The sequence below is a fragment of the Lithobates pipiens genome, unplaced genomic scaffold (assembly GCF_037356315.1).
Source record: "Lithobates pipiens isolate NorthernLeopardFrog02 unplaced genomic scaffold, aLitPip1_a1.2 Scaffold_28, whole genome shotgun sequence".
NCBI lineage: Eukaryota > Metazoa > Chordata > Amphibia > Anura > Ranidae > Lithobates > Lithobates pipiens.
Window position 1 is genome coordinate 70,399,616 of NW_027507789.1, and position 16,273 is coordinate 70,415,888.

A 16,273-nucleotide genomic window follows, 5' to 3' on the forward strand; every position below is an offset into this window, starting at 1 on the left:
TAAACAACACATTTTTAAGTAAAAAAAAAAGTCATAGTTGTATTTAACAATACTTTCCAAAAACGGTTTGTTGTTTAAAAACACTTAATTAAATTGTTTTATTTTTACAAAGTAAGGTTAAAGTGGTTGTAAACCCTTGCATACACCCAGTGAAATAACTGGCCTCAAGTGACACACAGAGAAAAAAACAAATCCTCTAGATAAGTTGTACAGGTTTATCTGCACTCTTCTCTTCTCTACGACTATTCAAAGTCCAGATATTTTAAAGCTTGTGTGAGAGTTCAATTAAAAAAGGGGGTGGAGATCAGAAATGACTATGCAGAGCTCAGTGAGGAGAATTCTGAGAGCTGATTGGAGGTAAGAGAGCCCTCCCCTCCACACTCCACACAGCTCACAGGAACAGAGTTGAACCTGTCAATCTGCTGAAGCTCCCTCCCCTGTCACCATTTTTCTCTTGGTGTCAGGTAAATTGTCAGAAGTGATTCATGCAGATAACAGAGTAATGAAGCAGCAGCCAGAAATTGCACTTAGTGCTCTTAATTAAGACAAGTACACACTACAGAGGGATATGGGTTATTTATATTTTATGTCTGAGATTTACAACTACTTTAAGTAAAACTATGAATTTTAACTTCTAAATATCTATGTATGGAAGGCACCATTAAACCTAAATAACTTTATGAGAAATTAAGGTTTGCAATAGTAAACATTAGTTCCAGACCTACATGAGATTTATGTATGTCAATACGTGCAGAGTTCAGGGGTGAACAGTTTAGAGTTCAGGAGTCAGCAGTGTACCGCCTCCTATCCCCACATCCTTGACTGGATTGGCATCCCAATCCTAGCACAAGCTCACCTATCCCTTCATCCACTGTAAATTCCTCCGCTAGCTTTACAACTGCCACAAATCCCCCCCCCCCCCCCCCCCTCCAAATCTCCCCTCCCAACACAGACCTCAAATAACAGCGCTGCTCGATGCAGGAGATATTCTTCTTTCCAGGCTCCTCCACATGGTCTGTAATAAGACAGGTTAGAGCCAAAGGAGGAGCTTAGTGGAAGCTTCCACAGCTCTTTTACCCTAGTGTGGCATTAGAGGGGAGAGGTGCCGCAGATGATGTCAATTGCAGCAGGGCCACCCTCCTGTATATCATACCAGGTGTGCCTGGGGATGGCGGAGAGGGTTCGGTGCAGCCACTCAGAGGAGTGCTGTCACTTCTAAATGCAGAAGCTGGGCTTCTTTATATAGAAGTGACGAAAAAGTAGTGCGTGGAAAGTACAAGGCTAGCGCCAGAGCCCTGTGTGCATGGGCCAATTAGGGTATGCCCAGGCGCACCCCATGCGCACGCCTATGCTGGACATGTTCTTTGAGACATATTTCTATTTTTTACCATTTACATGTGTATTTTACTAATTCCCACAATAGGCAGCAGAGCGTGACTGGGAGGAGAAAAGAGCCGCGCTGACACAGTACAGTGCTAAGGATATTAACCGGCTTTTGGAAGAAACCCAGGCAGAGCTCATGAAGGCTATTCCAGATTTGGACTTTGCTGCCAAGCACAAACCAACCGGAAGTGTAACATCTACCCCAGAGCACCGTACCAGCAAACCACAGCAAGCACAGCAAGCACAGAAACTTGGTACCAAAATAGATGCTAATGGAAGGAGGGGCTCAGGTAAGTAGACTTGCACTATTGCATTTAGCCTTAGAATAATTTTTTGGAAGTGTGTGGATAATAAGCTGAACATTGGTGTTATTTTTAGATGAACTGACAGTGCCCAGGTATCGGACTGAGAAACCATCTAAATCTCCACCGCCTCCTCCACCACGCCGTAGTTTTCCATCCTCACATGGTATCACCACAACCCGAACAGGAGAGGTGATTGTCACCAGCAAGAAGGATTCATCATTTATCAAGGTGAGAGAGCAAATATTAGACATTCTATGCAAAGACTGGCTGGACAATAAACATCATTTTACAAGATAAATTTGAAGGTGCAAGTCTTGATGGCTCTATGTTCTGGCATTCTACTACTGTTATATAGAAGAATGAAGCATAAATAAGAATGAACATTCCTTGAATTTTTTTATATATTCAGCTAATTGAGTAAGATCAGAATTACAGCAGTCACAGGGTTTACTGGGATTTAGTTGTGGGTTTTGATGTGTCACACATAAGGCCTACTATTGGACATTATGTTTTTTTATTTTATTAGATCAGCATGTAATCATTAATGTCCACTGTTACTTAACACGTACAGTAAAAGCTAAACATGTTGGTACTTCATACTGCATACATCCTATCTTATTGCAATATAGGCTGCCATTGCATTGCCTGTTTGAGTAAAAAAAAACATTTGGTGGGATTCATGAAGGACACATAGACCCTTTAGAATTTCATCAGTGCATAGCACCGAAAAGTGTCAGTGCTTGTGCCCAATTCGTGTACCTGTCAGAGACAGTTCTATTAATCTGCATTGTCTGCAGTAAGGAGTGTTCTTACTTGGCAGTCCTTCCTCATTGCACTCGCACCCACCCCTACCACTGTGCCGGTCACGCTGACAGGCGCTTGACTACGATTTTTTTTGTTTTACTAGGAGCCTGATGGGGAACAGAAACTAGGATCCCCATCAGGTCCACTCCACTTTTGATTGAAATCAAATGTGATCCATAGCAGTTATTTGGTCCAATAGTTTCAAATCCACCTGGTGCTGTACAGTCACTCAAATGCAAAGCAGACCTGATGGGGAACTAGTCTTTCAGTTCCCCATCAGACTCCGACCACTCAGTGATGAGCCATTGAGCAAATATGGGCTTTGACCATATGTTGATAATGACATCAGCTGTATCCCTTGCCCTTTTGTTTTCAATTAGCTTCCAGTTTGGAACTCTCCTAAATGAGGCAGGTGACGTAGCAGCCCTTTGCAGGATGCTGTCACAGAAATTACAGCTTCCCAGCACAGGCACGGCCTGCTCTGAATACCGGGGTATCCCTTTTACACCAGATAAGAGTAGGCCATAACTACCTTCCTAAACTGGGAATTGGCAGTAATTCTTTAAGAATTTGCTATAGCGATAAATTCTTTAAGTGGCGGTAGTAAGAACTACCAGGAATGTTGCGCATCCCGGGGTTAAATGCTTTCCTTATTTAGGCAAAGGTAGTTCTTAAGGGAACTACTACCAGAAATCTGTAGTTAGGGCCATTTTGAAATCATGGTAAGATACGCTTCTATAGCAGAACCAGTTCCCCCACAAACGGGGTTTTTAGGCAGCAAGAGACCGTAATAGATGCCGGTAGAAGTAATATAAAAAAAGTATTTTAATATTATTTGGTAAAAAACATGAGCTCCACCTGGGCATTTAAAAAAGACAAACTCATATAACAGAGTACATGTAATATCACATAGGAGTATACAAACAGACACAACTATAAGTTACACTGTATAACCTAATAACAGTGAAAATATATATCTAACGCGTTTCAACCCCTTGGGGGGTCTTCTTCAGAGAGATGGTGGTCTGTTAGAAAACAAAACAAAATTACACTGAATAAATAAATCGAGTGTTGTTCATATTGGGAGTACCTCGTATTGATTAATATAGTTTACCCGGTGATGTACTTCCAGGAGTGGATTATAGTACTTCTGATGGAGTTCCCCCAAAGGGTAGTGTCTCAGTTTCCTTTACACATTTAAGGTGTTGCCTGGTCCATATGTATCGCCAGAATGCCAAAGGGAAGAAAGGCAGCGTCAGAAACCCACTGGCGTGGCTCACGGGAGGTCACACAAATACCTCACCCCCCAAAAAGAAATTCTGGGGAGTGGGTGCAGATGAGGGTACCCAGAAAATGTGGTGAGTCACACCTGCAGCAAAATCCTGACAGTAAACAAAATTAGAAACAAATATTATTTGGTATTTATACGTAGGGTGTATATATGACATGAGATTATTAACATCATGTCCTTATGATATATATATAAAGAGAATACACCCCTAGTCATCCAAAGAACTATATAGGGTGCTTTATAAAAAAAAGCAGAGAAAGGGCAGAAGAGGCCATACCCGGAGGTATCAAAGGTGCCTAAGAAAAGGGACCAAATAGTGTAAGTGTACTACTAAAGTGCCAGTGCATGAGGGATTATGCCAAGAAGGGGGGGGGGGGGGGTGATAAATGAATAATTTAAAGAAAGTGTGAGTGTGTGATGAGTGGGCACTGAGGCTGACAGGGAAATTGCACAAAGTGGTGACACGAATTGGAAAGGCTGCAAATGGTGAACAGAGAAACCCGCATGTGAGAAAAATAAATGTATAAAAAAGCAAACAAAGAACACCGAAAATACATGCAGGAGAATGGTGAGTGAGAGAAAGGGGAAAGGAAGGGACAATGAAGAAGTGATATAATCCATAAAGCCACCAAGTGCCTAAACAGAAGTGCATACGTGGGAATTGGGTGTATGTGAATGGTGATTGTGTGAGAAGCCGCCGAGCGGGTATATTGGCCTCATTAGAAGAACCATGTCAGTGGTAAGATTATTACCTGGGTTGTAAGGCCTGATAGGAGGTTTGTCCAGATGGAAAAAGGAAAGGACAGCGACCTAAACGTTAGTCCACAGGGAATAACTGGCGCAGTCCCTGACTCGTATTCTCTAGAGTCATCCAATCTGTAATTTAGTTAAGTCAGTCAGAATACCAATCAGCTGATTTCAAAAACTTACTTGGGTGCAATAAGTCACCAGATACAGGTCAAACAAAAAGGAAATAACCATGCTCACCAGCCGACAGGTAAAGGTTCGAACGCTCCTTTCACCCTAAATGAATGTGCACATCCTGTAAGGAGGCATATTTGTATTTAAAGCCTGTGGATTAGCTGCAGGTGCATACCGCCCGCCCATCAGCCGGTGTGTACCCAATCACGCTGGCCGCCCAATAAGGTCAGCCACGTGTGGCCGCCCCGGCGTCCTGGAAGGCCGCAAAACGGCCCCGAAATGACGTCACTTCCGTCGCAAGTGCGTGACGTCAATACGTCACGCACGTCCGCAAAAACATGCGGACGTGCGTGAGGTATGCGTCCGGAAGTATCCAAGGATGCCGCCGGCAAGGTACTACGTGTCCCCCCATCCCTGGGCAGGACCAACCCGCCCATTAGAACGAGGAGGGACCTGCGGGAAGGCTTGTGTGTAAAGACAGACAAGAACCTCTCCTACCCTTGCCGGGGAGTCACGGCAGAGGGTCGACCCTACCCTCTCCCCCTCATCATTGAAATATAATTAGGCGAAAGGACCATATTGGTTAAAGAGGAACATATGCCCGGTGGAGAGGAAAGTTATGCGATGCCCAATACCGCAACATGCCACGTCCATCCCAAACCACCTCCCAAGGACCCCCTGGACTAGTAATGGGATGGGGAGTGTGGAGGTGAGGGAACATGGGGAGGGGGAGGGAAGGGGGAAAAAAAATAAAATAAATTATATTAAAAATAAACAAAAAGGAGGGGGAACACAGGGAAAGGGAGTCCAAGAGGGGGGGGGGGAGGAGGAGGGCAAGTGGCTGGTCGAGGTACAGCATCACAGGAAGCTAAATCAAATTCACCAATCATACTGTATAGTTACATAATACTTCACAAGATTAACGTGCATCCATTGGCATGCAAATGCATGTCTCTATCTAGAGCATGGACATAGTAGGTATGCAGATTACAGCAAAAATATATAACAACAGTTAAAACAAATGACAATTAGACACATGACTTATTCTAGGTAACTGATAGAATATAAATACATTTTATTACAGGACAAACATGACTGGCACATTGACGGGCATAAAAAAAGGGGTCTTTGAGATGTGATGATGAGGAGGAGAGCCTAATGGGGGAGGAAGAAAGAGGGAGGGGGGGGGAAAGGGTCAGTGAATGGACTCTACTGTGTCCTTCCGGAGGAGAACCCCTTAAGGAAGGGAGCAAAGGAGACCGATTCATTCAGGCCTGGGGCAGAGGTGGCATCCAATTTGTGTATCCACCTCTGTTCACGTTGTAATAAGGTCTTATTCCAATCCCCACCCCGGGCTGGTATATGTATGCGATCTAGGGCAACAAATGTGAATTTCAGCATTCTATAGTTATGTGCTGTTACAACGTGTCGACCAATTGGTAAATAATGATTACCGATTTCCATACTGTACACATGTTTGGATATGTGACGTTGGAATTCCTGTTTGGTTTTGCCCACATAGTATGCCCCGCATTCGCATTCCATGAGCTATACTACCCCACGTGTTTGACAATTTACAAAATGAATAGGTCGAAAAGTGCCACCATTCGGTAGGCAAAAAATCTTATCCCGTCTGATATGCTTGCAGCACGAGCAGTGATTGCAAGGAAAAGAGCCAAAGTCAGTCTTTGGATCTCTTTGTTGCACTTTTGTATTCACTCTGCACTAGTTTGTCATATAGCGAAGAGGCCCTTTTAAAGTAAATGGAGGGGCGTGTAGGAACAAAGCATCCGATTTTGGGATCATCTTTTAGAATGGGCCAGTATTTCTGAATAATATTACCAATGATATTATGTTGTTTGGTAAAACGCATCGTGATCCTAAGTGGATCCCCAGTAGGATCGTCACGTGTCCTCTTAGAGAACAAGAGATCCCTGCAGGATAGAGTCACAACTTTGTTATACGCCCTGCGCAGGCATGAGCGGCTGTACCCTCGTGCTAGGAATCTAGTCTGAAGCTTGTGAGCCTCTTCCTTGAAAAGACTGTCATTTGAACAGTTCCTACGGAGACGTAGGTATTGGCCATATGGTATAGACTGTTTTAAGGCAATGGGGTGGAAACTGTCCGCGTGTAGTACCGTGTTTCCCCGCGGTACTTTTCCGGTACAGTGATGTATAGATTGAGTTTTCTGGAGTGCGGCCTATGACGACATCCAGAAACGTAATATTCTGTGTGTCATAGGTCATGGTAAACTTTAGATTGTATTTATTTGTATTGATACAAGATTTGAATTCCAACAGAGCAGTCTCTGATCCCTCCCAGATGATGAGGACATCATCGATGTACCGGCGCCACATAACAATGTGACGCGTGTACCCGACAAGGCCCTCATCATCCAGGAGGGATTTTTCCCACTCCCCCAGGTACAAGTTGGCGTAGGCCGGGGCACAACAAGTACCCATGGCCACGCCTTGCACCTGGAGGTAGTGGGAGTTGTTGAATAGAAAAAAATTATGATGTAAAATATAATTCAAACCGTCCACAATGAATTCATTCACCTCACATTCGTATTTCCCGCTGGCTTGGAGTAAATTCTGTATAACTTCAATCCCCTTGTTATGTGGGATGGAGCTATAAAGAGCCTCCACATCAATGGCCACCAAGATGGAGTTTTCAGTTAAAGTGTAATGCTCAATTGTCTGTAATAAATGTGTAGTGTCCTTCACATAGGAAGGCATACATATGACAAATGGTTGTAAGAATGAGTCGATTACTTTGCTGAGATTTTCAGCTATTCCACCTCTCCCCGAGACAATCGGCCGACCTGGAGGTCGTGATTGGCATTTATGAATCTTCGGTAAGCTGTAAAAAGTGGCTGCCCTTGGATATTTCGTTCTAATAAAGGCATGTTGTTCCTTTGTAATGCCTCCCTTGATAAAAGCTGTGTCTATAAAGTTATAAAATTCATCGTAGAAGGTCTGCACTAGTTTGCTTGGAATGACCTTGTACCACTCTTTGTTATCTAGAATGTCTTGACACATCCGCACGTAGTCTAGATTGTCCATAAGAACCACATTACCCCCTTTGTCAGAGGGTTTTATTGTAATGTTGACATTTCTCATCAGCATGTCAAGGGCTTTAGTTTCCTCTTTATTTAGATTATCAGGATGACATTTTCTGTATGACAGCTTACGAATATCCCTCGATATTTGTTTAACGAATATGTCGATATTTGGATTTAGACTCAGGGGTGGGAATTTCCCCGAGGGTTTTATGAACTTGCATCGAGTTCTACATGTGGATTCATTTGCGTTATCTAGTAACGCTTCCAAGTCTATTTGATCTATTAGGTCCACTGTATTATTTTCTTCATATAGAAGTGTCAAATCCCTCAGGGCCTTGAATTCCCTCATACTAAACTTGGACCAATCAGTGGTATCAATGTGAGTAGTATTCTTTGCATGCAGGCTCTTTAATAAAAGCCTGCGTGCAAACAATTGGATGTCGGTGATAGCCCCAAAGGCATCCAGACTTTCCTGTGGACAGAATGTTAGGCCGCGTGCCAGGACCCCATTTTCAGCCGGAGATAGAGTGTAGGACAAGAGATTAATCACACTGAGGGATTCACTTGGATCCGTGTGACATATGCGTCCAAGTTTCCTGTTCCCTTGTTCAAGCGGGGTGAGGGAAGTCCCCGTTTCAGGTTTAAAGAGCTCTGGCATAATTCCAGGCTGGGTACTGCGATTTCCCTTTCTTGTCCACTATGTATCCCATTGTCACGACTGGCCTCAACAATCTGACTAGGTTCCACTCGGGGTACCGTGATTTCTCTTTCTCTCACGCTACGTATCCCATTCCCGCAGGTAGAAACAACCATCCCATCAGGGTGCTTGTATGGGAGATCCTCAGACATAGTCACACCGTGTGGATCTGTATGCAGTGAGCCACGCCAGTGGGTTTCTGACGCTGCCTTTCTTCCCTTTGGCATTCTGGCGATACATATGGACCAGGCAACACCTTAAATGTGTAAAGGAAACTGAGACACTACCCTTTGGGGGAACTCCATCAGAAGTACTATAATCCACTCCTGGAAGTACATCACCGGGTAAACTATATTAATCAATACGAGGTACTCCCAATATGAACAACACTCGATTTATTTATTCAGTGTAATTTTGTTTTGTTTTCTAACAGACCACCATCTCTCTGAAGAAGACCCCCCAAGGGGTTGAAACGCGTTAGATATATATTTTCACTGTTATTAGGTTATACAGTGTAACTTATAGTTGTGTCTGTTTGTATACTCCTATGTGATATTACATGTACTCTGTTATATGAGTTTGTCTTTTTTAAATGCCCAGGTGGAGCTCATGTTTTTTACCAAATAATATTAAAATACTTTTTTTATATTACTTCTACCGGCATCTATTACTGTCTCTTGCTGCCTAAAAACCCCGTTTGTGGGGGAACTGGTTCTGCTTTGATTCGTTTGGGGTGAGCAGCACCCTCCTAGCTCTATGTAGCACTGTGTTTTTTTCCAACTGAGATACGCTTCTATATTCACACAAGACTCAACTTGTGGTCAGGGTATGAGTACTAATCATGACAATATTTTTGTTTGTATGAAAAGTTAAATGTTAAAAAGTGTCAGGGTCACTTAAATGACATCTATGCTTCTGCTGTGATATTTGAGGATTCATTGCTGCAGCAACGAAGGTCAGCCTTCCTTGCCGTGGTCCTGTAAATTGACTTCTGCCTGTTAAAGCAGATGAGAGTCTGTTGCCAACTTTCTTGTGCTCTCAAGGTTATCTCTAAACTCCATGACCTGTAATGGCTTTTAAAGTGTGTTATTTTAAACATCCAATTTTGGGTACTGTAGTTTGTCGCTGTTCATGTGCGCAAACGTTTTTAAGGCTTGACATGTTTGGTATCTATTTACTCAAGGTAACCCCTCTCTTATATTTTACCAAAAAATATGTAATGTCTTATTGTCTAATATCATGTGACATAAATTGCAACTACCTCTATTTAATTCTCCAGGGTGTATGTTTTTAGAAAATTTAGAATGTTTGGAAGTTTAACCATTTCCATACAGGGCATTTTGACCCCTTTCCTGCCCAGGCCAATTTTCAGCTTTCAGCACTGTCACACTTTGAATAAGAATTGTGCGGCCATGCAACGTTGTACCCAAATTAATTTTGAGCATTTTTTTCCCCACAAATAGAGCTTTCTTTTGTTGGTATTTGATCACCTCTGCGGTTTTTATTTTTTGCGCTGTAAACAAAAAAAAAAGCAACAATGTTGAAAAAAAACACAATATTTATTACTTTTTGCTATAATAAATATCCCAATTTATTTAAAAAAAAATACTTTTTCTTCAGTTTAGGCTGATATGTATTCTTCTACATGTTTTTAGTAAAAAAAATCGCAATACGTGTATATTGATTGGATTGCGCAAAAGTTATAGTGTCTACAAAATAGTGGATAGAATTATGGCATTTTTATTATTTTTTTTACTTGCAATGGAGGCGATCTGTAATTTTTATTGTGACTGCGATATTGCGGCGGACATATCGGACACTTTTGACACATTTTGGGACCAGTGACCTTTAACCACTTGACCACTGGGCACTTAAACACCCTTAATAACCAGACCAATTTTCAGCTTTTGGTGCTCTCACATTTTGAATGACAATTACTCAGTCATGCAACACTGGACCTATATGAAATTTTTGTCCTTTTTTTCACACAAATTGAGCTTTCTTTTGGTGGTATTTAATCACCGCTGGGTTTTTTTATTTTTTTGTGCTATAAAAGAAAAAATACAGAAAATTCTGTAAAAAAATGAATTTTTCTTCATTTCTGTTATAAAATTTAGCAGATTAGTAATTTTTTCTTCATAAATTTTGGCCAAAATTTATACCACTACATATCTTTGGTAAAAATAAGTACAAATTGGTGGATATTATTTGGTCTTTGTGAAAGTTATAGAGTCCACAAGCTATGGTGCCAATATCTGAAAATTGATCACACCTGAAGTACTGATGGCCTATTTCAATTCTTGAGACCCTAACATGCCAGAAAAGTACAAATACCCCCCCAAATGACCCCTTTTTGGAAAGAAGACATTCCAAGGTATTTAGTAAGAAGCATGATGAGTTTTTTGAAGTTGTCATTTTTTCCCACAATTCTTTGCAAAATCAAGATTTCTTTTACTTTTTTTTTTTTTTTTCACAAAATTGTCATATTATCAGTTTATTTCTCACACAGCATATGCATACCACAAATTACACCCCAAAACACATTCTGCTATTACTCCCGAGTACGGCGATACCACATGTGTGAGACTTTTACACAGTGTGGCCACATACAGAGGCCCAACATGCAGGGAGCGCCATCAGGCGTTCGGGAGCACCCAGGACAATTCTGACATTTCTCTCCTACATGTAAAAATCATCATTTATTTGCTAGAAAATTACATCGAATCCCAAAACATTATATATGTTTTTTTTAGCAAACACCCTGGAGAATACAATGGTGGTTGTTGCAACTTTTTATCTCGCACGGTATTTGCGCAGCAATTTTTCGAATGCTTTTTTTTGGAAAAAAAACAGTTTTGTGCTTAAAAAAAAAAAAAAAACACAGTAAAGTTAGCCCAATTTTTGCATATTGTGAAAGATGAAGTTACACCGAGTAAATCGATACCCAACATGTCACTCTTCAAAATTGCACAGGCTCGTGGAATGGCGCCAAACATCGCTACTTAAAAATCCCCATAGGCGACGATTTAATTTTTTTTTTTTACTGGTTATATGTTTTGAGTTACAGAGGAGGTCTAGGGCTAGAATTATTGCTCTCGCTCTAACGTTCGCAGCGATACCTCACATGTGTGGTTTGAACACCGTTTTCATATGTGGGCAGGACTTACGTATGCGTTAGCTTCTGCATGCGAGCACATGGGGACAGGGGCGCTTTAAAAAAAAAAAAAAATGTATTGTTCATTTTACTTTATTTATTTTAGTTTGACATTTTTTTCCCCAAAAATAAATTTTTTGATCACTTTTATTCCTATTACAAGGAATGTAAACATCCCTTGTAATAGGAATATTGCATGACAGGTCCTCTTTACAGTGAGATATGGGGTCAATAAGACCCACATCTCACCTCTAAGCTGGGAAGCCTGAAAAAAAAAAAAAAAGATTCTGGATTTGATCATATTGGCGAGTCGGTAGAAGCACCGGAGGGCGGCGGGAGGGGGGGGGGGTGTCTATGGCTGGGTATTGCAGGGTATCACCGACTATGGCTGGGTATCTCAGAGTATGGCTGGGTATCTCAGAGTATGGCGTTGCAGAGTATTGCGTTGCAGAGCATTGCAGGATATTGGCGGGTGTTGCAGAGCATTGCAGAGTGTTGCACGGTATTGGCGGGTGTTGCAGAGGGTTGCAGAGGGTTGCAGAGGGTTGCAGAGGGTTGCAGAGGGTTGCAGAGGGTTGCAGGGTATTGCAGGGTATTGCAGGGTATTGCAGAGTATTGCAGGGTATTGCAGGGTATTGCAGGGTTATTGCAGGGTTAATTTTCGGTGAGCAGCGATGTGGGCACTGCAGATGCAGCCCACATCGCTGCTAACACCGATCTCTTCCCCCTCCGCTGTTCCGATCGGTACAGAGAGGGGGAGGGAGGAACCGGCGTCATAACATGACGCCGGTTTGTTTACAAGTGATCACTCCGTCATTTGACTATGAGCGGCCGTTTACCGTGATCCGTGATGCAGGACCCGGCGGTCACGGATGCTCTCGAGTGCGCGCCCCAGGGGGCGCGCGAGAGCGGAATTCTGGGAGGACGTCATATGACGGCCTCCCAGAGTTAAGAAACCGCCCTGAAGCCGTCATTCGGCTATAGGGCGGTTATTAAGTGGTTAAACAGCGAGCCATGCTATAAAATGCATTGATTACTGTATAAATGTCACTGGCAGGGAAGGGGTTAACCACTAGGGGGTGATCAAAGGGTTAACTGTGTGTCCTAGGAGTGATTCTAACTCACACGGATTGGTCTCCTCACCTGACAGGACGTGGATCTTTGTATTTACACACACAGATCCACGGTCCTGCTTGGTTAACAGGCAATCATGTGTTCTCGACGGACATTGCAGCCACCGGGCACACGCATCGGGTCCCGAGCGATGCAGCGAGCGTGCGAGCTCTCCACAATGCAAGGAATCCCAGGACATCATATGACGCCCGCCCGGAGGAACAAAGGGTTCCTGCGGGCGTCATATGACATTAGAGCAGTAGGGAAGTGGTTAACTAATCTTCACATCTAAAATGTGCATAACTGAAGAGAAAAGCAGCGTATGGAAGATCGTTGACGGTAGACTAACACATGCACCAGGCCACATGAAACAATTGCTGTATTATTGCACTTGCTTATAACTGTTGTCTTTTAGCTTTCCATAAACACTGCTCCTATGGATTTTTGCTAACTACTGCCTGGATTCTGGCAAATTTAGAGCGGTTGGTAGAAAGGAGAGGATATGTTGATGCTTGGGAGCCAGGTAAGGCAGTATTAAACCCTAGTGTTTTCAGGAAAAAGGAAGCTGCCTTCTTGGCCTCTTTTTAATCTTCAACTGCCATGATGTTGCACATATGATCAGTTATGAGACCAGCCATTGGATGGTTTGACAGATTGATTGAGAGCATAACCAATGTGACAGTTTCATTCCCGGCACGTGCTGGAAATGTCAATTTTTTAAAACTTAAATGAATACGTTTACTTCCACTTTAAGGCCTAGGCACAAACTCGGCTGCTTTTAAGATATTGTAGGATGTTCCCTCAACTAACAGGAAGTTTAGCAATATTGTGAATATAAAAGTAGAAATTATGAGTGGATTGCATGTACAAATTTGGCATTCAGTTCCGTTTTTTTATCAGCTAAACAGTAATGTTATGGAAAGGGTCAGCTGATTTCTCTCCTCCATAATAGAAGTCCGACTCTGAGGAACTGGAGAGCCAAAAACCTCAGGTGAAGCTTCGAAGGACTGTGTCTGAAGTCGTTCGCCCTGCCTCTACACCACCCATAATTGCTTCTGGCATAAAAGATGATGATGATGAAGATCGGATAATTGCAGAACTGGAGGTGAGTGCTGTTATCACTAGGAGTATAAGGGCACTTCCTGCACAGGATGATCTTCATAACATGGGATGTGTACTATTTATCAGAGACGCCATGGATCCATTTGCTATTTTCTAAGCTATTTTATATTGCTTTTTTTTTTTTTAAAGGATGTCAACATAGGTGTGTGCAGCCTATTGCATTAGGGTATGCACCCCTAAGCTCCAACACACATGCCTTTCTTTGCAGCCATGATTGCACAGGGCAGTGAATGATTGGTAAGTGCTCTGTGCTGAACAGCTTCCTGTTCATTCACAAACTGAAGCATAGTAAACAGTTTACTGAACACAATCGCTCACTGTGTCCATTTAGAAAATGAAGGGGTTGGTAAATTACATATTTTCTAGCACCTTCACCTTGTCCATTCTGAAACATCCTCTGAAGTAGCCAAGGAGGCAGAGAGGTGGGAAGCCAATGGGGGGTGGGGGGGGGGGCAAAACACAGGGGGAAGCCTGGGCAGTAAGGGGAATCGTGCACCCAACCATACCTGGCACACTCCCTGCTCTCTGCTATGGATGTCAGTCAAAGTGTAATCAAGGAAAACATTGGAAATTAGGATGTTGTGAAACTGGAAACAGTGCAGAGAAGGGCAACAACATTATTAAGGGATATGAAGAACCATAGCTACGAGGAAAGAATAAAGAAGGGGGGGGGAGGTATAAATACATAAATGGTCTATACAGAAAGGTTGGAGCAACATTGTTCACGTATTGTAAATAAGGGGGCACTGTCTGTGTCTAGAGGATTAGAAGTGTAACCTCAGCATATGGAAAGGCTTCTTTACAATAAGAGCTGTGAAAATGTGATACAGACTTTCAGGTACTAACAGGTGCTAGATTGTTTATATATAACTGGCTATAAATATTTATTGGTAATAATTCTACAGATTGTTGATTCAGGGAAAATCTTTTTGCCTTAGGGGGATCAATAAGGATTTTTTTTCCATAATTGGATGAAATTGAACCATTTTTTTCTTTTCTCTGGATAAACTGCAGGTTTAGGCTTCTGCAGATGCGTGTTGTAAATTTTACAATAAATTTTTGGTTGAAATCAATAGACATGTAATTTTTCCAACCTGATTAACTATGTAACTAGATCTAATTTATAATCTGTATCTTTTCCAATATTAGTACAAGTTACAAAAAAATAATGCTTTATCTTAAAAAAAAAAAAAAAAAAAAAAAAAAGCTGATGATAGCAGCCGTTTCTGGAAAAATAAGTCCTAGTAGGTTTTATTCTGCTTAAATTTTCATCTATACATAGTGTTTGTCATGAACTGATGATAAAATTACAGTGATTTTAAAATGAGGAATCTGATAATTAAACTTATTTAGAAAACACGGCTATATGTATTTAAATTTTTTTTTCAATATGTTGAGAAGATGAGGCACACTTTCATATAAGTCTTCACATCTAATATTAGCATTCTAGACTGTTCTGACACAGTTATTTGAATAGATGAATATGGTAAGGGTGTAAGGTATTGCAGAGTTCAAACTGTATTAAAATGTTTTTAAAGGCAATTTTTTTTTTTTTTACAAAAATAAAAAACATGTTATAATTACCTGCTCTGTGCAATGGTCTTACACATAGCAGCACCGATCCTCCTCTTTTTGGCTCCCCCATTGGCAGACCTGACCCTCCCCCCATCGAGTGCCCCCAATAGCAAGCTGTGTGGGTCAGTGAGGACAGAGAGACCTCGGAGAGCTGCTGGGGGAAGTGTGGTCACATATGCCTGACTGACCATCTGGTTCACAGAGTGCCTTCAGGCAGGTGGCAGCCTGTCTTAGGAGAAGGTAATCTCTGCTATCCTCATCTGGAGCCGGTAATGTATTGGCACTCTCCTTTCCTCGTTATTTCCTATTCGGTGGCTGGGCCCCTCTTGATGATTGTGGCTTCAGCTGTTTAGTGGCCTTTCTGCTTAGTGTTTGCAGCAATTGATTACATGCTAGCTGTACTGACTCTTATCGCGGAATGGTTTTCTCATGCAAACCATCTTCACAATTGCTCTCTATCCTGATAACCACTCTTCTGGACATGTAGTATTATATGATATATACCCATGTTTTGTCACACGTGGGCCCTCTACTCTCCTCTCCTTGGAATCCTGAATTTCCCCTGGGTATGTCCAGCCTTAGGTTAAATTGCACTCCTTGAATCCCTCTCCAATTTTGCAAGGTGAAAATACAGATGACCTTAAACCTCTGATGAAGCTTTGTTCAGCAAGTCTCCATTGAGAGAAAAAGTCACTTGTCTACAACTTTGACACCTCTAATCTCAATGCCTTGGGTCAGATCTCTAGGAATTTGACACTATTTCATGATTTATGCATAAAAAACATGTGATTTCTTGACCCTATAATATGTTATTATCTCATGCATTCTGAACCAGCCTTGGGAA

General features: G+C 42.0%; 1 protein-coding gene across 11 annotated transcripts in view; it reads left to right on the plus strand.

The window, feature by feature from the left end:
• The window catches only part of SRCIN1 (SRC kinase signaling inhibitor 1), a 942,827-nt gene that overhangs the window by 866,197 nt on the left and 60,357 nt on the right, over positions 1-16,273 (plus strand). For all 11 annotated transcript variants that reach the window (XM_077459382.1, XM_077459389.1, XM_077459385.1 and 8 more), the window contains 3 exons: positions 1,424-1,673; positions 1,762-1,916; positions 13,685-13,837. In XM_077459382.1, coding sequence (XP_077315508.1) covers positions 1,424-1,673; positions 1,762-1,916; positions 13,685-13,837 — 558 coding nt within the window. The remainder of the gene's footprint in view (positions 1-1,423; positions 1,674-1,761; positions 1,917-13,684; positions 13,838-16,273) is intronic.